Source organism: Drosophila ananassae, chromosome 2R, assembly GCF_017639315.1.
Source record: "Drosophila ananassae strain 14024-0371.13 chromosome 2R, ASM1763931v2, whole genome shotgun sequence".
Taxonomy (NCBI): domain Eukaryota; kingdom Metazoa; phylum Arthropoda; class Insecta; order Diptera; family Drosophilidae; genus Drosophila; species Drosophila ananassae.
The window spans coordinates 20,027,710-20,053,916 of NC_057928.1; the positions used below are offsets into that span (position 1 = coordinate 20,027,710).

Genomic DNA, 26,207 nt, shown 5'->3' on the forward strand with positions numbered 1-26,207 from the left:
AAAAGTTCTCGAAACGCTAAAGGATATTTCAAAATATCGATAGCAGCCACGAAAATCGATTTTCTATCAACTTTGAAAGCATTTGTTGATGTTTTGTCACTTTTATACAGCAGAACAACTAATTCGTTAAATGATATTGAATAAATATAATAAAATTTAAAAAAAAAATTTCATTGCACTATCGATAGTTATACACGGAATATCGATATTGGTATTTGGATACATTATCAACAACCCTAGATGATTCCCACCTCTATTCGGCCGAAAAATAAAGAACAATAAAAATCGCCTTGTGGCCCGCTAAACGAATTCGATCGCTCCTTCAGTCCGACCGACTGCCGACGTGACCTTTCACCTGTGACCCGCGCCTCCGCGAGCGGAAAAGCAACGGCAGCCGCGTTAATTGGAGCAGCGTGAAAAAGTTGCGGAATATCGTGGCAGAAGAGTGTGGAACGAGACGGGAGAGAGCTAGGTCCGTCCAGCAGGCCGCCCGCACGCATAAAATATGATCAAATTGCTCGGAAATTGATTTCAATTGGCGACTCAACAAAAGGTACGTTCGATAAAGGCCCCCCACGGCCCCTTTTACCCACCACTCCCTCCGACATTCCTCGGCGTTCGCCGCTCTCTTTCGCTCAACGTGTTCTTTTTTTTCGGTCGCCATTTGGACATTGAGTCTTGGGGTACCCGGCGTTGTATCTGCATATGTAAGTCGATGTTAGCTTGAAGTTTAAAGTCGGACCAAATATCGAAAACTGGAGCTATGCGTTAGAAATATTTTTAATTTCTTATATTGCTCCTGGTGCGCCTGTGTGCGTGCGTTCTTGCGCTTGTGTTCGACAGAGATGAGTAATTTTCATTTGGAGCGACAGTGACAGATGCCGCAATCCGACCTTACTAAAAATAAATAGATCAGTTGAAGTAACTTTAATTGCTCCGTCTCACATGAAGCTTTGATTATGCTGAATGGTATTTGTTTGGAAAACATTCGAAATTCTTCGAATTGGGCCTTGGAACCTGTTACGCTCGCGGCCGATATACGTGACCCGGCAAAAATAGCACTTGCTCATCTCTAGCGGGCCGCCTAGTGTGTGGCACCGAGAAAAAAATTTGATAGGGGGAAAGGAAACTGTTCTGTTCGATCGCCGGGCTCATTTTTGTTTTGATTAATATTGAATTTCTGATTGTGTCTGCGCTTTTCGCCCGCAGACCCTCCCACTTTCATTTAGCTCCTTTTTGTTCTCTGTTTATTTGTCTTTCGTATTACACGGACAGAAATGCTGGGTTGCCAGGTCGCCGGCAGAAAGTTCCGGTTGTGGCACGCGGCCTGAATAAAAAAAAAAGTATGTTTGAGAGGAAAATATATGTCTTGTATTATATTTGCTTAAAACTAATTTTCATATTTTTTAATCACAATTTTTTACATACTTTTCTCGCACGTAACAGCTAAACTTCAATGTCTGGCGCCCGCTGCGACTCTTGAGACTTGATTCACTCGCTTAGAAAACCAACCAGGACTTAGCCAAGCTCCGAACTGAGGCTTTTTGGCCATGGCGCAGCAAACGCAGCCGCAACAGCAGCAGCAGCAGACAGCGCCGCCGCCGTCGTCGTCGTCGTCGACTTTGACGGGAGCTGCCGCAGCGGGAGGAGCCGGTGGTGACACAGTTGCGCCTCTATCCGCCCCCTCAACTCCCCAACCATCTACAGTCAGTGGCAATAACAACAACAACACCATTGTCTCTCCATCGGGTAACAACAATGTGCTGACTCCTGTCCACGCTCTGGCCACTGCCGGCCAGCCGGTCTTCAATCAGATGTACATGCCCGCCCATGCAGCACATCCGCACGCTGGACCGCCCTATCCGGCCATGATGCCGGCGCACATTCCCAACGTTTTCGTGAACAATGTAACTGCCAATGTGAATCTGCATGGGTGGTCGCACTCTGTGCCGCCCAACTACCTACCGGGTGCCCAGCCGCACTACATTGGTCCTGGCGACATGGCCCAGGAACAGGTGAGTTGGCATGGTGAATAGCTAGCCAATTGGATTCCTAACTTACTTTGTGTTTCCTCTTCTTAGGGCAACACCCTGATGCCGCATATGCAGCCGCTGCCCATTAATCTTGCCCCACAAGGTGGCAGTCCCAATCCCCATAATCCGGCCATGGGCGGTGGTCGTCCCCGGGGTCGGGACCGTGGTCGTGGTGGCGGAGGCAACCGGCGCAACGACTACCATGGACCACGTCATCTCCAGCAGAGGCAACAACAGCACATTGTTTCCATGGCGCCGCAACAGCAACTGGTACCGCCGGATGGCGTCCAAGGATCCAATCCGGGGATGCAACTCCAGCCAGAACTGGGCCAGCAGTTGGCCCCCCTGCCGGAGCAGATGCAGCACATGCCGTACTATGCCACTGCGCCGCCTCACGCCTACGCCTACGGGCCCTATCCTTCGACCTACTTTGCGCCGCAGCATGCACCGTTGCAGCCTCCGAACTCCGCTGCTCAACAGGCCACCGGGACGCCCCTGTTCATATCCCCGGTGATGTACAACCCCATTTGCTTGGGAGGCTACTACTACCCGCAGATGATGCATCCCGCGGAGTACCCGTATTTGCCGGAAGATGCCGGCCAAGCCGGAGTGGATGAACGTGTTCCGCAGCCGGATGGAGGAATGCCGCCTATGTGGCACTCGGCCCCCATGTACGCCGAGGAATATGCCGAGGTACTGCAGCAACAACAACAACAGCAGCAACAGGTGGCTGTGGTGCACGCCAACGGAGTGGCTCCGGCGGACGAAATCAATCACAACAGCTCGTCGCTGCCCTCGTCGGAGACGTCGAGCATGCTCAGCCCGAACTACCAGATCTACGATCCCCAAATGCATGACATCCACCACCAAATGGGCGTGATGCAGATCTACGACGACGGTCAGATGGCCACGTTGCAGCCGATCCACCCAGGTGCCGCTCCCGTGCAGCAGGTAAGTACCTCGAAAGAAATCTAAAACTACATCTCTTACGTGTCTCTTGTTTCCAGTACGAGGATGAACTCTCGGAGTGCGGCGTCGTCCCTCCTCCGGGAGCTATTCCTGTGACCTGGGCAGCTGCCATGCCCGTGCCCGCTGAGGCTGCCCCGCAGGCGCTCCTGCAGGCGCCACCCACCCATCATATCATGCAACAGACGTCGCCCGTCCTCATCGAACAGCAACCGCAGCTGGTTCCGGCACCGCCACAGGCAGAGACACCTACTCCCCAGCACCAGCCGCCCCAGGAGCATCTGGGTAAGTGATTCTAAACTTTAAAGCTTTTAAATATTCATTCAGTTGGGTTATCTGTAACGGGGTAGTTGGACTTTAAACCCCAACTGCATTATCAGTTTGTAGAATATTTAAAAGGGAAGTGTTCAATAATCTCATTCAGAATGAGTCATCTTTCAAAGAGATAGTTAGTACTGAATCTTATACTAAAAGCTATTAATGGTAGTCTAATATAGTGTTTAATATACAGTCTAATAATTGTTATTTAAGAGTGTCTTTAAACGCTTTTTGTGATTTATTATTGAAACTCACAAGTGGCTCTCTCTTTGGTTCGAATTTAATATAAACTTAATTTGTTTGATACTTGCTGATAAGGTTCAACTGCCAGTTCAGCAGATACCCTACATTATAATTGAGTATTTATATTATTTTTTTTATATTTAATATATTTTTATGATTTATCTTGTTATTGTTTACCAGAAACTACTGCCATTTCTTCGCGATAAATTACTATTTCTAGATGGAAGAACTATTTCCGCATTTTGCCAGGCCAATGTGTAGGGTATTTGAGTTTATGGCTGCCCTACCTCTGAATAGTAACCTGAATTTTGCGAATTCTTCACGCCGTACCTTCGATAACGTCGCCTGTCCGCCGTGTTTATATGCAGTTTTTCGCTTACTTTTGCTTTCCCAGCAGTTTCCTACACGCGAGTACACTTTCCCGTCTTGTATTACGCTCTCAGGTATTGTCACATGATATATTCGCTGGCAACTACACCACCACCACACCACACACACACTCCCCCCGGGTGGTGTCAACTGGCATGCCTAGCCATGCTAGTGGCTCTTAATTATTCGGCCAGCTTGTTGCCACGCCGCTGCCATTTGTTTTGGGGCTGGGATTTCGGCTTGGGTTTCATCCCCCGAAGCCACCAACAGGTGTTGCTGGCCATTGTTGACCACTTTGTTGTGTCCACCAGTCACTCAGCCACCCAACCACCCACGACTGTGGCAGTCTCTCTAATCAGCAGCACAAGTGGCTTCCGTCCAGCCTTTGTTGTTTGTTTGTTTGTTTGTTTGGTGTGGGTGTGGGTGTGGGTGTGTGGGTGCCTTGTTCCAGCTTATCTATCGACTGTCCACTTGTGACCACTGTTCATAGCTGATGCAGGGATTCTTTCCGAGATATCTAATATCCTTATTTTCTCAGGAAGACTGAGCTATAGTCCCATTGAGGTCCAAGTTCTTACCTGTATCTGTATCACAGTCCCCACCTAGTAGAGGGCCTGAACCATCCCCGTCTGGCAGAAAGATTTTATGGCATTGTTTTCCCAGCACTTGGAGCAGACCGGCACTTGGCTCGTGCGACTGGCCTGTTGGTAAAAATAAAAAGAACCGATTGCTGGAAGTATTTGCTCACAGACCCCATCCAGAGTGATAACCGATATCGCCAGGGTCTGGAGCGGGTTGGCCGCAATTACTAATGATTCGATTCGAGTGCAGCCATAATTCGACTGCGGCCAATTGATTAGCCTAATCAGTGTCAGGTTTACGACGGCTATAGTGCCTGTAAGTAAGCACGCCATGATCTGATTTCCTCGAGGGCCTCGCCGGGCCTTAAGTCCAAGGCGTACCTCTGATCGATGGGTTTTAGAGCACCGCCCCCACTCTCTCCTAGATTAAATATTCCACGAGTTCCTACTTGATATGATGACTTATTCGTTTCTAAATATTTCTTTAGGGATTACCAGTGTTTGTTTGTAGTTCTAGTTAGGAACTACTATCTTAAGACTAGTACTTCCAGTATGTCATGCCATTCCATTGAAAGAGTCTGGTATTTTGTTTTTAAAATTTATGGCAATTGGTTTTATTTTTATTTCTATTTAATGGCTTCTCTGTATCTTTGTCATTCCTTCAACACTTATTGTTCTAAATGTTTTCTTTGATGTGTTTCCCATTCTGTGTCATCGCCTCCTGGCCTCGTCCTTATGCGTATAACAGTTTAAGAATATTTCTTGTGGTATTATTTAGTAGCCGCGTGAACAATTATTCTTTTTTCGAAATATATTATAGTATTAGAACTTGACTTATTGCTTATTTGTGGAGATAGTTTTCAACACAAGCCTTAAAAGTTCTGTTGCTGGACTTTGGTTAGTAACATTATTGTTTTTAATAAAAAAAACTGAGCCGTACATTTGTATTTTCAGTTTCCGCCTAAATGATTAGTTAAAATTGAAAACAATTTTAGTTTCTATTTTCATTCATAGTTATCTTAAAAAATAGAAAATAGCTCTGCGGGAATTAAGTTTTTCGGGCCAACTACGTAGTACAGTATGACACATTTATATAACATCGTAGTAGTACAGTAGCACAGTAGTACACTTTAATTGTAATAATAATGGTAATCATAGTAATCGTAGGTTTTTAATAACAAACAAATAATAATTATAATAGAAGTTACTTTACAATATTTTTTGTGGTTGCTGTATAACAGTTGCAATCTACTATCGATCATTATCAGTTATCGATCGCTAATTTATGAGCGTAGTATATTTTTTTTTAAATATAGCCGAAGGTTTTCCGTTTTTTTTTTTAATCTTATCGCAAGCTAAGCTGAGTTCTCCTTGTAGAAAAAGTGAATTTTCTTTCTCGTAACTCCCTAGTGGTATAATGGGGTTTACATATATCTGGATTCTTCCTTTTTTTTTTTTGTATAATAGGTGCGCTTGATCTTTGATCTTCTCCTCCTTTTCATTCTCCTCCATCTCCTTCTGTATAAGTAAATAGAAAAATATTTATCCGGATCTTGAGCCCCCCAGTGGGTGGTTGAGCCCCCCCAGAGTGTACCCCCTATCTCTCCCTCTCTCTCTCTCTTAATTCCCCCCTAAATTCATCTTCTCACGGTAGTCCTCCAATCCCATTTAGAGCTTGGACTCATTGGTTTTCTGGGGGAACTGCGGATGTCCTTCCTCCTGCTGGGGACTCGCCAGGGTCTTGATGATCTTCGGCACAATGGTGATGGGCTGATCCTCGTCGTCCTCGGCATCCTCGCCCTGCTCCTCGTCGATGGGCGTCAGGGTCTCCACATGGACGGGTGTCTCCTCGGAGCCGCTGCATCGCTTCAGGCACGGGGCCAGGAAGCTGGTGGCCGTGGATATGGCGAACAGGGCACCGGCCATGTAGAAGGGCAGGTCGTAGGTGTGCGTCAGGTCGTAGATGGCGCCCGCCAGGGGGGTACCGATGAGGGCGGCGAATCCTCTGAAGAGGATCAGCAGACCGAAGGCATTCGTGAGCTTGTCCAGGCCGAGCAGGTCGACCAGGATAATTGACGTCAGCGAGATGTAGCCCGAGATGGCCAGTCCAAAGAATATGGACATGACGATGTAGGCCGTGTAGCTGTAGCAGAGGGGGGTGAGGGTCACCGCCACGGTGGACACCAGGAGGCAACAGTTGTTCAGCAGCAGGGAGTTGACTTGCGGCAGGTCCGCCACCCATCCGCACACCACTCGGCCCACCGTGTTGGTGATGCCGATGATGGAGATTAGCATGGCGGCGTCGTTCTTCTCGATGTTGTGCTCCCGGGCCGCGTCCACCAGGTAGACGAACGGCACATACAGTCCGGCCATTCCAAAAATATTCGACACTCCGATCAGCATGAAGACCGGGTCCTTCAGCAGGCTCACGTCCAGCATGGTGTTCACCACGGACTTGACCGAGTCGGGTATGGCCAGGCAGGGGCACAGGTCGTACTCCTCGCGGTGCTTCTCGGCCTCCGCCAGGGGATCCAGCTTGGCCACGCTCTGCATGCTCTTCTCGTACTTGGTCAGGGACAGGACGGAGTTGCGGTAGTTGGTCAGCGACTTCTGGGACTGGTATTGCGGCAGGTTGGTCACCGAGCCGGAGTAGAAGATGTCCTTGCGGGACATGGGTCGCACCATCCGTCCGCTGCTGCCCGACTGGCTGCCCTGCCGCTGCGAAAGGGACAGCTTGGACGAGGCGTAATCCCCTCCAGCGCCGCCGGCCTCCAAGTCACCGCGCGAAGATGCCCGAATCGCCGCCAGGGATGGCTGGTAGCGCTCCGAGGCGGATGTCTTCCGGACCCGACTGAACGAAGGCACTGATCCGTTCTTGGGCAGGCTCTGATGGTCGCCGGCGAGGAAGGCCGGCTGCGAGGCGTTCCGGGTCATGGCGTCCTGGGAGTGGTAGGGGCTGCTGCCGTCCGTTTCCGAGTTCCTGTGCGGGCGTCGTCCTCCGGCGGCCGAGCGGGCCGACAACTGTCCGTTACTGTCGCCATTCGGCGGAGACTGGGCGCCGTTCTGGCGATGCACGTCCACCACCTTGGACTCTGTAATGGTGGGCAGCGTGGAGACGGGATGCAGGCCACCACCTCCCGCTTGCTGGGCCAGCAGCTCCAGGTTCAGACTCGAGTGCACTCCAGGATCGGCATTGAGGGGCATCTTGAGCTTCCTCTCCATGGTGCCGTCGGGCAGCTGGACCATGAAGTGGGATCCGGCGAAGGAGCCTCGTTCCAACTGGAGCTGCTTCTCCTCGTACATCCTCTGCATCAGGGGCTTGACCTTCTTCTTCTTGGGATAGGTGAGGGGTCGCATCATGGCGCCGAAAATGGCGCAGTTCAGGATCATGCCGGCGAAGATGAGGAGGGCGTTCTTCCAGCCGTACTCGCCCAGGAGGTAGGTGGCCAGGGGGGCGAACGCGAAGGTGCCGAATCCGGAGCCACAGACGGCGATGCCCGTGGCCAGACTCCGCTTCGTCTCGAAGTAATAGCCGACGGCCACCACAGCCGGCAGGTAGATCATTCCGAATCCGAAGCCACCCAGGAAGCCGTAGGTGGCCATCAGCATGCCCACCGAGTTGCTGAAGGTGCTCAGGACGAAGGCGATGCAGGCGATGATGCTGCCGGCGATGCACACCGCCCGGCACCCATACTTGTTGGCCAGGGCGGAGACTATCGGCCCGGCACTGAGGTACACGCCGGACAGGAGGCTGCCCACCCAGGCGACAGTGCCCTTGCCCTCGTGGAAGTAGTTGACGAACTCCTCCAGGAAGATGCCGAAGGTATAGGCGATGCCGTCGACGATCATGTTGCACATGAAGCTGGCGAAGCAGATGACCCATCCATACCCTCCGTCCGGCGGAGGCGGCAGCTCCCCGTAGTCACTCACTTCGTCATCATCGTCGTCGTCGCCCTCGTCGCCATTGGCTCCGTTCTCCTGGTTGTCCTCGTCATCCGGACTCTGTTCGGCCGTGAGGCGGGCGGCCTCCTCGCACGCCAGCTCACTGTCCGTCCGATCGAAGCGACGCAGCCGGGCGGAGGAGGCCGAGTTGCCGGTGGTGACTGTTCCGGCATTTCCGCCAGGATTCGAAGTGTTGATGTCCACCATGATGGGTACCTCCTACTCTTCTCTTACTTTTCGCACACACGCGGTTGGGAACCCGAAGAAGTGGCGCGCGGATGGAGGTGGAGGCGAGAACGTCCGATTGGCTTCGCTGCCCGCGTGAGAATTGAAAAGGCAGCAGCGGAAAAGCAGTAGAGGAGCAGCGATGGGGAGCACTACTTTTATTTTTTTTATCTTGAGTACTGGCACTCTCTCCCAATTACTCTCCCACTCTCCCAGCTGCAGTTCTAACTGTGCTCTGAACCGTGGTTCTGTGTCTTTGTGACTCTTTGTGGCTCTCTCTGTGTGTGTCTGTGAGTGTGTGTGTGTGCTTTTTGTTGTCAATTGTTATTGAGTTTTTATTTTGACGTTTTTGTTTTATTTTCTTTTTTATTTATTTTTTTGTTTAGTTTTGATAAACGCGATAAAAAAAGCAAATATTTGTATTTTTTTTTTTTTAATTCACTTGCATTATAATTATTATTTGAGGTTTTTATCGGCTTGTGCTGGCTTTTAATTTAAATTTAAATTTAAATTTGATGCTTTTGTGCTTTGGTTTTTATTTGATTTATTTTTTGTGTTTTTGTTTTTTTGTGTATTTTTAACTTGGCTTTGGCAGTTGCACTTGCACTTGCATCTGCTGCAGCTGAGGTCACTACAGAAATGTTTGTTTTCCTGCCTTGTCTTGCTATTGCCTTTGAATTTTGACTTTTCTTTTTGTCTTTGCTTTTTGTGTTTTTGCGATTTGTGATTTTCGGGGGTGCTGTACGCCGTACGCTGTACGCCGTACTCTGTTCGATGTTCTCCGTTCACTGTACTTGGTATGTGGTATGTGGTACGTGGTACGTATACGTCGCAGTTGCGAATGCAATTGTATAATTTTCCCGATTTTTTTAGCTACTAGTGCACACAGAGCTTTGAAATTCGATTGGAGAGGCAGAAGAGTACTGTGTGTGGAGCGTGTGATCGATAAAAAGTGTGCTGACACACTCACAACCCCAAAAAACTGCACACAATCACACCCACTCGGCCACGTTTAGCTGCTGTTGCATTTTCAGCGACATTTCATTGCAGTTTTCTGTATTTTTTTTTGCCTTTTTTGTATTTTTTTGAAGTGGAGTAGAGTGTCAGAATTCGAGCAGCGCAAATAACAATCTGATTCGATTCCCGATTTATAGTCCGATATATAGTTCTTGACTGCTGCGCCGTCCGCTGCGAAATGAAAATGAAAATTCCTCGTCGTAACCAGCAACTGTTATACGATATACAAAGACAAATTCAAATTTTATTATTTTTTTGTAAAAGCAGTTCTCTTTCGTTCTCTGTCGTGTCGCCTCTCTGTCACCCAATGCATTTGAAGTTCAAGCTCACAGAGCGCAAGCTCCACACTTCCGCTCACCAGCTCTCTCAGGGGGTGGTTCTCTCTCCCCCAAAACAGCTGATTGCCCAAGAAACAAAAACAAAGCCAAGAGCGAGAGAGTGAAAGACAAGAGCAAACAACCCCTCTTTGCCTAAGGGTTGTCTTTTATTTTCTCACTATCTTGCTATTATATTTTATTTTTCTTTGTCTTTTTTTTTGCATTTTGTTTTTGTTTTTTTGCTTTTGGGGAAGAAAAGCCAGAAAAACCGGTAGCCGCCTGTGCGCCATGTGGTGGCTACTGTTCTAACTGTATAACGGATGTAGGCCAGTTGGCGAATCAAAGAGCGGCGAAACTGTTGCTCTTTAGTTGCTTGCTGCGATTTAGGTTAAAGGTTAACTGTTCTGGCTGAAGACTTTTACTTTTCAAAGCTCACGCTGGAGTTATGTGAAGGAAATTGTATTACCAGGACATTTCCGGTTGCCCTTTTTAGTAATAAGGATATTAAGGGAAAAGAGGATATAGAAGAGAACAAGTTTTTCAAAATAATTATTTTTTAAGCTTGTCTTGGGGAGAATGTCCACTTCCGCTTGGGGGCGTGTGAAAGTGTTATTTTCGTCTGCCGCCTTTTAGGCGCCCGCCAATTGTATAATCCACCCCCCTTCCATCTAGACTTATCTTAACAGTTGGCCCACCTATAAACTGCATTCGACACGGAGTTGAGCTGATAAGGCTGATAAGTTGATTTTTGAGATATTTCTGGGATTGAGAGCAGATTGTTTAGTACTTTGTTTATCAAGTTTTTTTGGATTTTTGTTGCTTTGTTGTTTTGTTGACTGTTGCCAGGCCGTAGAATCGTAAAATGTGGTGTTTTTTTTCGCCTTCTGGTTTATAACAGTTTTTTTTTTTGTTTTTTTTTTTGGTCTGGCATGGTTAGCACTTCTTCCTCTTCCGCCTTATCTACCTTAAGAGATACTTCTTGAGAGCAGAGAGAGAGAGACTCTTTGGGAAAATGCTCTTATCTTGTACCGTTGTGAAGAAGGAGGGTGCAGTTCCTTGTGTTGGGTGGCTGGTCAATGTCATTCATAAAAATTCCATGTGAACCACTCACACTCACACATACATACTTGATATTGTGGGTCATCACTAGAGGGCGCCACTTTGCCTCGTTTCCTGCATTTCGTCCTTAAGGTTCCTTAACTTGATTTGTGCCCGGGGTCTGCTATTAAAGCATTACGCATTAGGAATTACGAATTACGAAACACCTCCTCCAATCTTGGGCCCATAATCTCACTTAACGCAGACCACACCAGGCTGAAACCTAATCGGGGACAAAACTGTTATACCGCCAGGGAGCAGTGCGTGCCAGGGACCAGGGTATGGGTTTCGAATTACATTAAAAATGCATGGGGCACGAAATGCGAAATGCAAAACAGCGGGACACGTGGATACAGATAGGAAGTACTGGTTAGTGGGCGGTTACCACGCCCCCTTCGCTTGCCCCCATTCGCGGGCAAGCAGGTGTCTTTAGTGAATTAGTTGCCCCATTTAAGAAGACAATTTCGGGGCGAACTCTTTGCCAAAAATTCGAATGCAACCAAGTGGAATGTCAGCAAAAGTACACCCGAATTTAAATTATAATTCGGAAAATAATGTCACAGATGACAATTTGTCAAAATGATCATTACAAACAGCTTGATGGAAGGAAGATTGGAGGAACAAGCCATGAAATCATTGAACTGTGCTGTCGTGAAATCAATGAACTGTTGCTAATTTTTTTTGTCAGTGCAGACAAAAAACAAGCTATTCGAGCTACGAGATGATATCCTTGAACTATTCCCTCCCAAGAGAACAAGAGAATGCATCTTCAAGATGGCCAAGAGCTTTCTTTCTTTCTTTCCTTAGTGTCTTGTTCCATAAGGTTGAATGAACCAGCAATGACTCTTCAATTATTCCCCCACCGAGGAGGCATCTAGACCGCTTTCTTTGTTAATGAAAATGAAAATTGCGCATACGACGTGTGTGGCGGCGTGGCTGTGCTCGCTTTGTTTCCCAGCTAAGCGTTTTTTACGCTGACAACGCTGTAAAAGCACATGAGAACTCAAACTTTTTGTGTTGAAAAATTTGTGTTTTCAAAATGACGCAGTTTCGTGTGGCTCTAGAGAACTGGCTGCCTCTATTTTCACCTTGCTGCTGCTGTTTTTGCTTCTCAACTTGTTGCTCAGCTTGGTATGCATCGCCAGTAGCTCGATTCTGTATCTGTATCTGTAGCTTTGAGCCTGGCCTCCATGTCGGGGCTGTATCTAATAGATACAGGCTGTCAGAGTTGAAGAAAATATTGTAACAGGCGACTATAAATTAGAAATCATTAAACAAATAAGAGAATAAATATTAAACTTTAAGTTAAATATATTTTCAAATTTTTACCAATTTTTTTATATATTTTTTTTTAAATTATTTTATCTGTAGTTGAGCCCTAGAAGTCCCCTGCTTCTGGTGCGCATTTATATGTTAATGTGCCAGTGGGTGGTCTGAAGGATACAGAAGGCTCCTCTGGCACCTGTCCTTGGCTTCCTCTCCTGTAACTTTACCTTAATTCCTTTACTGATTTTGTCAAGGCCTTCAACAATCTTCCGATAAGGTGCCGGGCCAAATACTTTCTAGTTTGTTTGTTTATTTGGGTGCGAAGGTCGCCTCTGCCCGGCTCATACAATTATGGAATTTTCATTTGCACTCAATTCGCCTTATTGCCTCTAGTCGGTAGTCGGTAGTCTATAGTCTTTAGCATCCTCTGCCCTGCCCCCTAGTTTGGGTTTTATTCTTTGGGTATTATTTATTGTAAATTGACACAAATGAATTCAATTGAATTGCTGCGGCAACAACGGCCACAATTCGTTTTTGGCTCTGTTGCCAGGCAATATACAGCTCTACTCTACTCGCTTCTGTTCAGTGTTCTGTAGTATTGTTTTGAATCCAACGCTTGAGTAGATTACTTATCAATTTCAATTTCAATGGAGCTGCGCCAGTTAAAGAGTGCTGGGAAAAGGCGGTCGAGTATGGAAGAAGCTCGTTAAACTGCTCACGGGTCAGTTCAATCAATATTAAAGTCATCCAGTCAGTCAGCCAGCTAGCCAGTGACTGACTCATATTACGTATACGCCCAGTAGGCCAATGACAAATCATATTTAGGAAGAATACATAAAATGTTATAGTTGCATTTTATTTAATTCTTTGTTCTTTAGCTGAACTTTGGTTTGTTTTTCTCCAGTCTTCAGTTTTATGAGTCAGTCTCGATGAGTAATTAAAGTGATTAGAGCAAAGTGTAGGCATAGAATGGAATTATGAGATAAATAAATAATATCTTTGTGGTCATTGCCCTGCAGAGAGTGACTTCTTTGTGTTTCTTTCCCTAAAAGTTGTTTACTTTTGCTTTTAAATCTTCAATTAAAATGTTCTCATATCGCAGCCGATCGACTCGAAGCTCAATAAGCATAAATTAGTCACTTTTCCACCAGTTGCGCTAGCTGGCTAATAAAAATTGAATAAAATCGCGCTTTCAATAACAGCCACAATTGGATGTCTAGAGGGGATTGACGGAAGAGGTCTCCCCTTGGAGAGTAAACCCAAAAAATGTGACCCATTTCTGTTGTTTATTTGCATTTTAAGGAAAAACAATTACAAAATCTTATTTAAATTCTGTTATAACTCCAACTCGGTTATATTCTGTTATAATCTGTTATACGTACTGTATAAGCGAGTTCTGATGTATCTAATGGATTGACTTTTTCTTGCATCTCATGTGGAAACAAATGGAAATGAAGTACAGTCCCGCTCCGTTCTGTAATGCCATTGTTTGTTACAATTGTTGTTGGTTCGTGACAGTTTCCTTGTTTGCATTTTATTTTTTTTTTATTGCAATTTACCTGTGCACTCATGTCTGTAATTATCCATCCAACCTTGTGACATCTACACCTGAGATCGTACCAATAGTATCTATCAAGGGGGGGTGGCACAATAGTAGATATCAAATAATATTATAAATATATCAGAATTTTACATGATTTAAATATTCTATAATTTTATTTTAAAAGATACTTGTTCGATCCATTATTTCTACTTTTATTTCACTTTTGAATCGTTATGGCAACAAGTCTATAAGCTATAAGCTGTTATTGCACCCAGAACTGACACCCTGGCACACATTTTCTCCCTCTCCCGACTATATAGTTATAGTTATTTTTGCATTAATCTCTGTTTTGATGCTCTACCAGTTTGCATACTGTGTTTGTTCTCGATTTGCTCGATTTAAGTCTATATCTATTGAATAACACCGCACACACTTGCTGGTCGACTTGTTAGACGCTAATTGAAATTAATTATCATACACTCGGAATTTCTAAAAGGGAGGCATCTCCCATTCCCATTGTCATATGATGCTTTTAAAAAAAAGGAAGGGGGGGTGTCCGATAAATGGGCGTTTAGCACCGCCTCCCAATTGTCGGTCCAGCCGAGGGCATTCAGTTAGTGGATCTGCGCTAATTCTAATTTAAATAGACAATCGAAAGGAGTTGCTTAAATATATATGTGATAAGTGCCACACAGATATTAATATAATTATAAGAAAGCATCGAGTACAGACTGCCCTGGGAAAGTTGTCTCCATTTTCCGAGACAAGACTAACAAACAAGTTTCTATTTTATTTTAAGCTCGTGAGGGGGAACTACTCAGAGGTATGTAAATAAAATGATTGAAGAGTCAAGTTAAGATGAAATAGGTTTGTTTTTATAAACAATGTCTTAATAATTTCAGGAAAATTTATCTTTAATTTCATAACTCGTAAACATTTCCCAACTTTATCATAAAATACATCCACTTTTGTAAAGTATGGTCTGTTCCAGCTCCACCCGTAGCTTGTTTTAAGGGAAATGGGAATGAAATATGTGATTTTAACCTTGTTTGGGTTTGTTTATCATTCCCTGGCTGGTGGTGGCTCCCTTATCCAGTTTGCCCAGCCGGGGCCGAGTGCGAAGTTCAAACACCTAGCAACAGGCCATCAGATTGTGATTTAATAACAATTTGGATCGAATGCCATACTATACTACTCCCTTGTTGTTATTTCCCACTCGAGTATGACATGGATTAGTTATGTTTTCTATTTGCACTGATAGCGGCAATCGATGGCCCGCTTATCAGAACAAATACCCGAGGAGAACAATGCTGGTGGCTATCTATCCTACAATGTATATATATTTATATATTTTTCAATTCGGAAAAAAAGGGGGCATGTTTGAACGCCTACTTGCCCATTGTTTCTATATGCAGATTGATTAGCAATCCCAAAATATTGACTCTAGCTGTTTGTTACATACCCGAGTTATAGATTCCCACAAAATAACAAAACAATTGAATCCTCCTCTTGATTAAGAGTTAATTGCTGAAAGAGGCTTCCAAAATTTGTTGAGAGATGACTTTCATTATGGGGCGACAAAGTTATTAGCATACGGGTATGGCATTTAGCTTCAATTGGCGCCAATTACGATGACTTTGTAAATTGTTTAGCGGCCAGCAATTGAATTTAGAGCCATGCACCACTGGAAGAATCTCTTTTTAATGGAAAATGTATATGTTTCTTGTCCCTTTCAGCTGATAAAAACTTGATAAACAACAACAAGGAGGCGGTGGTGGCCCTGGAGGAGAAGTTGGCCAGTGAGAAGCAACAGCAATTGGATCAGGACTACCATCAGCAGGTGCAGGTGCAGCAGCAGCAACAACCATTGCCAACGAAAGTGCCAAACCTTGTTGTAGCAACAGTGGCACCTCAACTGCAACACCAGCCTCCTGTGCAGCAGCAACAGCCGGCACCACAGCAACATCAGCAGCAGCAAACATCGCCGGTGGTGCAGCACCAACACCAGCCGCCCCAGCAGCAGCCGCCCCAGCAGCAGCAACAACAGTCCAGCTACCATGAGCAACATCATCAGCAACAGCAACACCAACAGCAGCAACAGCAACCGCAGCGCAAGCCGCCACAGCAATACAATCAATCCCAGCAGCACCAGCAGGTGCGTCGCAAGTACTCCTCGGAATACAATCACCACCACCACCAGCACAGCAACAGCAACAGCAGCGACACTGGCATCCAGACCACCAAGACCATGTCCTGGACGAACTCTGCCCAGCACAAGAAGTCAACGCAATCGGTTTCCGTCACAGCCTCTCCCAATAGCGTAAACGGCCCAGGAGTGGGAGTGGGAGTGGGTGTTGGACCAACGACAACTGTTAACCAAAAGAGCAATTATAGTCACACCACAAAGACGTTCACCAATCAGCAGCACTACCAGCACCAGCAGCAGCACTACCACAATCAGAACAACTACAACAGCAACAATAGCAGCAGCAACAGCAACAGCAGCTTGAACAACAACAACAATGTGAAGAACAACCAGCCACAAGTGCGTAACTATGGGACCATGAAGGTGCCATCATCGCCGGTGGCCAGCACAGCTCCCACGCTGGAGAGGAAGAACAGCCAGCAGGGTAGTGCAGGAGTTGCGCCAGCCACCACATCGGCAGCATCGTCGGCCATCCCAGCGGCAATCACAACAGCAACTACCTCAACGGCCAGCATAACGGCCACGCCGAACCAATTCCAACAGGAGACCGCCACCCAGGCCGCTCCGCCGCCAATTGCTAGTGCAAGTGCCCCGGCAGCAGCCACCATCATCACCGCAACAGCACCACCAAAGTCGTATGCGACCAAAAAGCACCAGAGCTACGAGCCACCTGTCCTCAGCACCGTGGTGGCCTCCACTCCCAGTTCATCGAATCCGCAACCGCCGCTGAATCTTGCGCCGCCCGCACCACCAGCCTCGCAGAACAGCGGCGAGAGCGCCCAGCTCTCGTGGGCCAGTCTGTTTGTCAGCAACAAGCCAGTGGCCAAGGTGGCTCCCTACGAAGCCACCAAGCCTCCTCAGCAGCAGCCACAGCATCCCGTGATGCAACTGGCTCCGCCACAGCCTGCCCCGGTGGCGGTGACCACCACGCCCCAGCAGCTCCAGCTGGCCCCACCACAGAGTGCACCACTGCTGACTACCCACCAGCAATCGCAGCTGCCAGCCCCAGTTCCTGCTCCCACAGTTCCTTTGGTCACACCCGGAGCTCTATCCTATTCGGCGGCATCCGCCCAAGCGGTACCCGCTTCGCTGCCCAGTCCGGCCTCCGTTTCCGTCAAGCCCCTGAAGCAGGAGGTGGTGCGTCCTGCCCAGCAGCTGGACGAGTGGACCAACAAGTACGCGGAATACCTGACCCGCCACAAGACCTACTTTGCGCCGATCAGCCTGCGCCCGCGGGGCCTGACCAACCGGTCCAACTACTGCTACATCAACTCCATCCTGCAGGCCCTACTGGGCTGCTCCCCGTTCTACAACCTGCTGCGATCCATTCCCAAGCAGGCGGCTGTCCTCAGCGAGGTGAAGACGCCCACAGTGAACGCCATGTAAGTTCAAGGGGAGGAAGGACATCCCAGCCACAGACAAGTCAACAGACTCCTTGGCCTCCCAGCCGGTGTCTGTGTTACGTTCGTGGCAGATCGAACGCCAATGATCCCGCCTGTGTTAAGTGGCTGCCTCCGTTCTGGCTGCAACCATGCAACACTGGGATTGTTGCAAGTGCCTCTCTTTACTGAAAGTATCATCTTTGGGAGATACTTTCAACTGAGGGCACAAACACTTACTTTTTAGAATAAATACTTTGGAATCTTACTATAATTATCCCTTTGTTCTCCTTAGGATGTCCTTTATGTCCAACTTCTCATCGCTGCCCAGCGGCTTGCGGCTGCGACTCAACACTCTGAACAAGGGATCCCAAAACAAGGGAAAGGACGAGTTCGTTGGCTCGGACTTGCAGTGCGACATGGCCTTCGAGCCCACTGAGATCTACAAGCTGTGGAACGACAGTCGTGAGGAGCACGTCGAGGGACGCCAGGAGGATGCTGAGGAGTTCCTGGGATATGTGCTCAACAAGCTCAACGATGAGATGCTTGAGGTGGGTGGGAGATAATCCTTTAAAATATAATAATAATAATGATATCCTTTCTTGTCCTCCCAGGTGATCAAGCTGATTGACAAGCCCAGTGCCCAACAGAACGGCCAGGATCAGTCCGAGCCGGAGGATGGCGGCGATGTTTGGCAGGTAAGTCTCTGATAACGTAGCCGCCAAGGAGCTCCAATTGTTTAAGAATCTTCCCACCAGATGATATGCAACAACCGCAACAAGGGCAGTGTCACCCGTCAGACTGACTTCGGACGCACTCCGGTTAGCGATATTTTCCGCGGAGAGCTGCGATCCCGGCTGCAGCGCGAGGGCGAGCACTCCACAGATGTGATTCAGCCGTTCTTCACGCTCCAGTTGAATATTGAGGTGAGATTGGGAGTGATCTGCGATTGATACTCAGCTATGTCCACAGACCAGTCAACAGACTCTTCAGCAGACTTGCTGGCGTCTGTGTTACGTCCGTGGCAGAAAAAATGCCATCGGCCCCGTCTGGGTTCGACAACTGCCTCCGTTCTGGTGGCATTTGCTTCTAACTTTGGGGTCGATGCACTTGCTCCGCTATTCGTCAGAGATTCTATAGTTAATTAAGGTTTCTCTTAAAGTTTGCTGGCAAAAACATAAAAATATCAGTTTTTTTATCCTTCATCTGTGCAGTTTGAATTAAATAATAATTGATTATCCTTGCAGAAAGCTGCCTCGGTTAAGGAGGCCTTGGAGATCCTGGTCGGTCGCGACCAGCTGGAGGGTGTCACTGGCAGCAAGACCAAACAGGAGGTGGTTGCCTGGCAGCAGATGACTCTGGAGAAGCTGCCCGTTGTTCTGATATTGCATTTGAAGTACTTCGATTACCGATCGGATGGATGCACAAAGATCCTCAAGAAGGTCGAGTTCCCCGTGGAGCTTAAAATAGATGCCAGTATGTTAAAGTCTCCTCTGTCTATACCACTTTTAATCCTCCATTTACTATTTCGCAGAGATCCTTGGATCGAAGAAGACCGCCCAGAAACAGCGGGCCTACCGCCTCTTTGCCGTCGTCTACCACGACGGAAAGGAGGCCTCCAAGGGACACTATATCACGGACGTATTCCACTCCGGCTACAGCAGCTGGCTGCGGTATGACGACAGCTCGGTGAAGCCGGTCAGCGAGAAGAATGTTCTCCAGCCGCACACCCCACGGGTGCCTTACCTTCTGTACTATCGTCGCTCGGACACTCTGCCCCAGCAGACGCAAAGCCAGCAGACGAACGGCGGGGGATCCGGTCCGGTGGGCAGCTCCTCCTCCAATGCCGGCGACAAGTGAATCACATGCAGCGAAAAATCAGAACTTTAAGTGTTAGGAGATAAACCTATATATATATATATATTTTTGGGTCAGTGCGTATGAGTCGAGAGTGTTTGCGAGTCGAGTTTTGTTTTATATGCATATACATATACAAATTAACAATTAGATATATTCGAGCGGTATATATTTAAGCCCAAAGTCCAAAGTAATTGTGCGATTGTGTGAGAGAAAACTTAGCTCTAAGCTAGACTAGACTTAAGATGAGCAGAAGCATAAGAACGAACGAAAACGTTGTACAAAAAGTAGGAGTGTGGGGATATGCATGAGAACTCTGCAAGCTAGCCAGCAGCCAGCGAGCATCATTTAACCTAGAGCTATATCCGAAAACTTCTCCCTTTCTCTGTTGTGAAGCACAAAGAGCTCCCGGTTATCTGTATCAGTAGTTGTTAGGATCGCCGCCCCATCCCAACCATAGAATTCTTTTCGATATATGTTATATGACAAGCGGTTAGAGCTGTAAATACTTATACCAATATTGTAGTTGATCATTTTCGCGGTGTGCAGAATGCATTTAAACAGAAACACCAGCAACAATATGTGGAATGCTTTGAATATGCTTTAAAGAAACATAAGTTAGGACCAGATTAAATATAGACAGTTGTGGTCAAAGTAAAAGCCAGCCGATTACTTCTAAAATTTAAAGAGTAGCTTGGTCTGAAAGACTCGTCGTGGAAGATAAAAAAAAGTATACCATTGTTTTTTGCCAATTTTTTTTTATATTGATATTAGAATTACATAGTAAGTCTACGTATTTTTTTTGTAATGTTGAGAAGATAAAATCAAATATATATTTTTTTTTATTTTGTCCAGTTGTAGTGCTGATATTTTGACCACAATTGTAAATAGCGATAATTCGTACATTTGTAATCAGATATATAAGCGAGGTCATTATGTAATTTATTTTGTATGTTGTTTAGTTTTAAACGCATTCAGTTAATACAGGCAGAATCATATATCTACGCATATACTAAAAATGTTAATCCTAGTTAGTGAAACTTTTGGATGAAATGTCTGTAGCTTGAATTCGTTGTTTGCCTTTTTGATATTCGAGTGTCCGCATTACTTGGAACATACATTAGGTTTAGGGCATAAAGTTTGTATATCATAATAGATAATTACGCTGGGATGGAACTGAATGATTTAAATGAAGAATATAATTATTCGTAATCGGGTCAGAACTAAAACTAATCAATCATACTAGTTAATATCTATCTAACAAACGTATACACACACATATATATATATATTTTCTTAAGCTATATAAACGCATATATATTATTTATAGATATCGTGCCAATGTTAAAATATCTAAAAACTAAAAAAAAAAAAAATAACGATTAAATAAGAAAACGTAATGATTTGTGAGAGAGCTTTGTAAAAGTCAGCTTTTTAACGAGAAAGGAATACCCTTCTTAAGTTTTGTATAATTTTTCAAAATTCATGACTGCATCCGAAATACTTTTTTGTATGGCCTGAAGATTTTATTGCATACTTTTAGACAGTGGTTGAGTATTTCAGTGTTCGCGATTTTAGAAATCTCCGGATTCTAAAAGCAATCTTTGTTGGCACTTGAATGAACGCCTAGGCATGCAGGTCGTCACCTCGTGGACTTCCGTCCACAGTGATTATTAACCAGTAACCCACTTAAGTTTCGAGTTTTTAATTGTGTGCAGAATTGCTAAAAATATCCTTAGGCTAATTGTGTACTAGAGGAGTGCATTGACATCTACGACGTATATTATCACAAAGGCGAAACCATATTATATAAATCTACATATTATATACATATATAAATATATTTTGATGTTATACACATATGAACTAATTGTAAGCCAAATTATAGGAAAACATTTTTTATAGACACTTGTACGCATCTGCGTTTTGCTAGTTACAAATAGGTTCCTAAAACTACGAAGAAAAAACAACCACAAAAAAAGAACAGGAAATGTTGAATGAAAGGAATATAGAAAACAATAATAATAATATTGATTTATATGTAGTCTAAAGCCAAGCTAAAACCATAAACATTATAAACCGAAAACACAAACATACATATTTAACTATATAAATTCAATTTATACAAAAACAAGAAACACAAAAAAAAAAAAACAAATGATTGAAAAAGTCGAATTACCATTTATATATATTTTTGAAACTAAATAAAAATGTCAAACATATACAAAAATATGTAGAATTAATGATAAAACTAAAGACGTAATACTGTAACTTTTCTCATAATTTTTTTTTAATCCTAATTGTTACATTATGGAATACTCCAAAAAAAATCTAATTTTTCAATTTTTTTTATTATTGAGTTACTACCGGCTTTTCTGTTATGTCCAACCCGAAGAGTGTGTTTTAAAAAATCGAAATTAAGCGTAAATATTTTTTAATTAACGGCCAATCTTTTCCAACGCTATGTATGTCTTTTCTGTCAATTTTTGTCTTAAACTGGATTATATTTTTTGGTAATGTTGTCCCCGAATTATGGTATGTTTTATTTTGTAAGTAGTTTCTAAGGCTGTGTAACTAACTAAAAAAAAACATGTACTAACCCCTATGGCGTATTGTTAGACGTGGAAAGGTTAAAATTAAACCCCAATTGTTGTATTTGAGTTTGCCGGACAATTTTTGTTTATTTCGATTGAGTTGCGATTGCGAGATGTGTGGAGAGAAAGAGAAACAGAAATTGGCAAGTGCACTTACTAAACGTATAATAAGAAAAACCTAGAATGTAAACTGAAGATAAAGAGCAGCTCTAAGTACGTTTAGCCAGCAGACAAACTAATATTAATCGTTTTATAACCAACCAAGTTTTCTAAAGCCAAGTCGCTAGCCGAACGAAAAAAAAAAACGTAAACAAAGAGCGTTAGCCAAAACAAATAATAAATTAATAAAAAAAAACAAAAATGAATAACAAGACACTAGATGTTTAGCAATGCGAAATTATAAAAGAAAACTGAAGCAAAAGCAAAATAATTAGTCCACGTTTAGTCTAACGAGCCCATGCTAAAGTAAATCTACAAACTAAAACGAATTCAGTTGTACTAAGTAAAAGTTTATAACATGCGGATTAAAATGTAACGTCAGAAACTAAACACAAACGAATGAAATGAATTGAAATGAAAATTATCTAGCAATAAACAAAAACCGAGTGATTTCATTGCCACAAGCTAATAGGATTACAGTGGGTGATCAAGTGGGCCAAAAAAAAAATCAAAACGAAGCTCTAATTTATTCCAGAGTGGGTCAAGAAGAGGCCACAAACCGGTTGGCCAGCCTGAAAATATAAAAATCATAATGCTTGCTCTGGCTGGAGCGATTTTTGAAAGAGAAAGGGAATTAAATGGCCGGCGGGTATTCATTCAGAGGATGGGGTCTCTGATTTGGACACAAGAGAGTGTCTTCTGCTTTGTTGACTATTTGATATTCGAAGTATTTGCTGAAATGCGACAGACGCACCACGTGTGACTCATTAGGAATGCCAATCACAGCCGAAAGTCACAAACTTGTTTTAGCCGGGCTGAGAGAGTGCACTGACAAAAAATCCATCCAAGTTTATATACTTGTGGAGGTCTTCGTTTCAATTCGAGTGCAAAGTCATTTATCATAATTATTATATTATGGCTGCAACATTATTCACCTTGAATTTTAGTTCCGTTCAAGATCCCAAAGACTATTCTTTTTCTTCGTGTGCTTCGGAGAAGCCTCTTCGTACTGGTTGTGAGGTGAGCCATCCAAACAGTCTTCGATCAGCTGGCGGCGATGAGCGTAACCACCGCACCATGCAGTCGCTGTTCCCCCCCAGCGTTTTGTAAGAGCCACCACCAAACCGAACCAGCAACAACTCCAATCCGCTCGCCTCTGCCACCGCCTCCTCCTCCATTGCTTGGGGAAACACAAATGCCAGTGATTGCTCTTTAGTCGCCGTTGGGGAACACTTTCGGAATGTATCGCAATGTGCTCTGCCTGGTGCTGGGACTCATCATCGGTATCCAGCTGACGGATCTCTTCGAGTATTTCCAGCTGACTGATTCCGGGTTCGGAAGCACGGCAATTACCAAAATCGAAGCGGAGGAGGCCACACCCCAGCTGCTGACGGAGCAAGAGCTTTCCAATTGGCTGTACAACGAGACCCGGGTGCTCTGCATGGTGTTGACCATGCCGCAGAATCACGAATCCAAGGCCTCGAGGGTGAAACGCACTTGGGGCAAGCGGTGCAACAAGCTAATCTTCATAAGCAGCCAGGCGGATCTAGAGCTGGGAGCCATTGATATGGGTGTGCCGGAAGGCAGGAGCAACCTCTATCCGAAGATCCGAAAGGCCATGGCGTATGTCTACAAAAACTATGGAGAGGATTACGACTGGTTCCTCAAGGCGGACGACGACACGTGAGTTTGGAGAGGATCTCAATACGTTTAACAAGTAATCGCACAAGTTTTTATCCCTTTAGCTTTGTGATAATGGAAAACCTGCGTTACTTTTTGTATCCCTACGATCCGGAGGCAGCTCTTTATTTTGGACACAAATTTAGGACCTCCTTTCCTCAGGGCTACATGTCCGGGGGAGCTGGCTATGTCCTGAGCAGAGATGCCTTACGCAGACTTAACCTCTTTGCTCTGAACAACACTGAGTTTTGTCCCTTGAACCAAGGATCTGAGGACCGGCAAATAGGGTATTGCCTGAGGAATGTGGGCGTGGTAGCAGGAGACTCCCGAGATGAGGAAGGACGCGAGCGTTTTATGCCCATGGGCCTCAGGAATCTGCTGCCAAGCTTTCCCGCCGATGGATGGTGGCCCAAGACCACCTTCTATGCTCCTGTAAGTATAAAATGTATTATATTTGATTTAATTTATTTATTTTGATGTTTTTCCTTAGCAATCCGAGGATGTTTGTTCCAATACGGCGATTAGTTCCCACTACGTTAAGAGCCATGAGTTTGATATGTTTGAGTTCCTGGTCTATCGATTGAAAGTTTTTGGAGTATCTGGATTCCAGAAGTCACTGCCATATAGGCTGGATGCCAAGCAATTAGAGAACCAGATGCAATACTGGTCTAAAGCAAAAACCACCAACTCCAAGAAGATATTTTAAGACTTTTGTTGGACTTTATTATAGTTATATATTAAACATACCTAAAGGACTGAATTTAATTGATTTTTTAATCAATTTTTTTAGATTTTTAGAAAAGATCTTAAGAAGTCGCCTTCATGAAACACAGATTTCTACTGACAATAAGAGAAGTTGAAGCCATGTCCATGTTTTTTTTAATTATAAATCTTAATTAATTCGTTACACCATTTAATTACAGTGAGGGACTTCTCTCTAACTCAAACATAATGCCTCTGCAGTACCAAAAAATCTTGACAATGATTCGGAATACTCTGTACTTGATAGTGGGCCTAATTATTGGCGTGCAACTCACAGACTTCCTTAGTTTTGTTAAATTTTGGAGGGCAAATACCGCAAAGGAGAGCGGCAAGTCGGCTCTGCTGAAGTATCCAGTTTCCACAGAGGAACACCTAGCCACCTGGCTTAGGCGCGAAGTACGTATCCTCTGTCTGGTGCTCACCATGCCCTCGAGACATCGCTCAAAGGCGGATCTTGTCAAAAGGACTTGGGGCTCCCGCTGCAATAAGTTGCTTTTTCTGAGCACGCAGTCGGATAAGAAGCTGGAGGTGCTCAAGCTGAACATGTCCGAGGGACGAGAGCACCTCTATTGGAAGGTGCGCACTGGGCTGGGTTATGCCCATCAGCACTATCTAAATGAATTCGATTGGTTTCTCAAGGCGGACGATGACACGTAAGTCTGGATTAAATAGAGATTCTGAAAGGAATAATGAAAAAGCCTTTACTTTCAGTTACGTCGTGATGGAGAACCTGCGACTGTTTCTATATCCCTATGATCCCGAATCGTCTGTATACTTTGGTTGCCGGTTCAAGGCGTTCTTCTCCCAGGGTTACATGTCCGGGGGCGGGGGCTATGTGCTCAGCCGCGACGCCCTCCGTCGCCTTAATTTGTTTGCCATGAACAGCACCACCACCTGCAAGCTGAACGGGGACTCCGAGGACATGCAGATCGGTCGTTGCCTGCAGGATGTGGGCGTGGTAGCGGGAGATTCACGGGACTTTCAGGGACACCACCGCTTCCTGCCTGTCAGTCCCCTAACAATGTTTCCAGAGTGGCCGCCGGGCCACTGGCTGGAAAACTATTTCTATTTCAAACCCAATGTATGTATTTTTCCTAAATTTTTTTTCATAACTATTGCCTAGAATTTTTGTTTCAGAAAAGCGATTGCTGCTCAAGCTCGGCCATAACGTTCCATTATGTCCAAGATATAGAGTTCAACTTCTTTGAATTTTTTCTCTATTATGTAAAGGTGTTCGGATTGTATTTTCCCCAAAGAGCGCTTCCATCGCGATTAAGCTTTCGGCAAATCAATGAGCGCCTGCAATTTTGGGCTAATCAGAAAACTGATAATCCATGGCACGGTTAAAGCTGAGAACTGCCTATATAATTTTAAAACAAAAACCTCAACTTGTTTAGAATAAGCGTATAATACAATAATAATAAAAACTAATATAAAAATCAATCTTATATCGACTTAATATCGACTTATAGAAACGATCTCTATTACTTCAAGAGTTCTGCATTCAAAAAAGTACACCAACAATTTCCATAATCTTTTAGTTTCTTTTTGTTTGTCACAGAAACACTGGCCAAGTCCCAACAAACTATGTTGATAATTGAAATGTAATTTTTTTTGTTCCCTCCACTGTACACTGACATTTTACCCTAGAC

General features: G+C 45.0%; 4 protein-coding genes and 1 long non-coding RNA gene across 8 annotated transcripts; 3 read left to right on the plus strand and 2 right to left on the minus strand.

Annotated features, from left to right (window-relative positions):
• Nucleotides 1-211: 211 nt before the first annotated feature.
• On the plus strand, nt 212-22,577 carry LOC6507049 (ubiquitin carboxyl-terminal hydrolase 3). 4 transcript variants are annotated; one of them, XM_001956711.4, is made up of 10 exons: nt 212-553; nt 1,447-2,015; nt 2,082-2,984; nt 3,041-3,284; nt 15,655-17,506; nt 17,799-18,054; nt 18,118-18,201; nt 18,262-18,429; nt 18,751-18,979; nt 19,038-22,577. In XM_001956711.4, exons 2-10 carry the CDS (start codon nt 1,551-1,553, stop codon nt 19,361-19,363), a joined length of 4,527 nt encoding a protein of 1,508 aa, XP_001956747.3. In that variant the 5' UTR covers nt 212-553; nt 1,447-1,550; the 3' UTR covers nt 19,364-22,577. The 4 variants fall into 4 exon arrangements, with proteins under 4 accessions (XP_001956747.3, XP_014765047.2, XP_032310352.1 ...); XM_014909561.3 differs by having other exon boundaries at nt 18,265-18,429; XM_032454461.2 differs by lacking the exon at nt 212-553 and adding an exon at nt 580-707.
• LOC6492958 (monocarboxylate transporter 12) lies at nt 5,095-8,811 on the minus strand. Its single transcript, XM_001956712.4, has one exon. The coding sequence runs from the start codon at nt 8,657-8,659 to the stop codon at nt 6,179-6,181; it is 2,481 nt and encodes an 826-aa protein (XP_001956748.1). The 5' UTR covers nt 8,660-8,811; the 3' UTR covers nt 5,095-6,178.
• On the minus strand, nt 13,479-14,552 carry LOC123257118. Its single transcript, XR_006507077.1, has 3 exons — nt 14,069-14,552; nt 13,935-14,004; nt 13,479-13,849 (listed from the first exon to the last, which is right to left on the minus strand). It is a non-coding gene; the product is annotated as an uncharacterized LOC123257118 (long non-coding RNA).
• A 471-nt stretch (nt 22,578-23,048) lies between the features above and the next one.
• Nucleotides 23,049-24,553, plus strand: LOC6507051 (glycoprotein-N-acetylgalactosamine 3-beta-galactosyltransferase 1). The gene is made up of 3 exons (XM_001956710.4): nt 23,049-23,796; nt 23,859-24,225; nt 24,284-24,553. The coding sequence occupies exons 1-3, from the start codon at nt 23,354-23,356 to the stop codon at nt 24,497-24,499; spliced, it is 1,026 nt and encodes a 341-aa protein (XP_001956746.1). The 5' UTR covers nt 23,049-23,353; the 3' UTR covers nt 24,500-24,553.
• A 143-nt stretch (nt 24,554-24,696) lies between these two features.
• Nucleotides 24,697-25,994, plus strand: LOC6507052 (glycoprotein-N-acetylgalactosamine 3-beta-galactosyltransferase 1). The gene is made up of 3 exons (XM_001956709.4): nt 24,697-25,208; nt 25,267-25,636; nt 25,693-25,994. Exons 1-3 carry the CDS (start codon nt 24,745-24,747, stop codon nt 25,900-25,902), a joined length of 1,044 nt encoding a protein of 347 aa, XP_001956745.2. The 5' UTR covers nt 24,697-24,744; the 3' UTR covers nt 25,903-25,994.
• The last annotated feature ends 213 nt before the right edge of the window (nt 25,995-26,207 follow it).

Excerpts from the sequence above, each read along its gene's own strand:
- LOC6507049 (XM_001956711.4), top strand. The coding sequence starts at position 1,551 with ATGGCGCAGCAAACGCAGCCGCAACAGCAGCAGCAGCAGACAGCGCCG. Across the intron at positions 3,285-15,654 it reads GCCGCCCCAGGAGCATCTGG|CTGATAAAAACTTGATAAAC; the intron begins GTAAGTGATTCT and ends TGTCCCTTTCAG. Across the intron at positions 18,430-18,750 it reads CGCTCCAGTTGAATATTGAG|AAAGCTGCCTCGGTTAAGGA; the intron begins GTGAGATTGGGA and ends TTATCCTTGCAG.
- LOC6492958 (XM_001956712.4), bottom strand. The coding sequence starts at position 8,659 with ATGGTGGACATCAACACTTCGAATCCTGGCGGAAATGCCGGAACAGTC.
- LOC6507051 (XM_001956710.4), top strand. The coding sequence starts at position 23,354 with ATGTATCGCAATGTGCTCTGCCTGGTGCTGGGACTCATCATCGGTATC. Across the intron at positions 23,797-23,858 it reads CTCAAGGCGGACGACGACAC|CTTTGTGATAATGGAAAACC; the intron begins GTGAGTTTGGAG and ends TTATCCCTTTAG. Across the intron at positions 24,226-24,283 it reads AGACCACCTTCTATGCTCCT|CAATCCGAGGATGTTTGTTC; the intron begins GTAAGTATAAAA and ends GTTTTTCCTTAG.
- LOC6507052 (XM_001956709.4), top strand. The coding sequence starts at position 24,745 with ATGCCTCTGCAGTACCAAAAAATCTTGACAATGATTCGGAATACTCTG. Across the intron at positions 25,209-25,266 it reads CTCAAGGCGGACGATGACAC|TTACGTCGTGATGGAGAACC; the intron begins GTAAGTCTGGAT and ends CTTTACTTTCAG. Across the intron at positions 25,637-25,692 it reads ATTTCTATTTCAAACCCAAT|AAAAGCGATTGCTGCTCAAG; the intron begins GTATGTATTTTT and ends TTTTTGTTTCAG.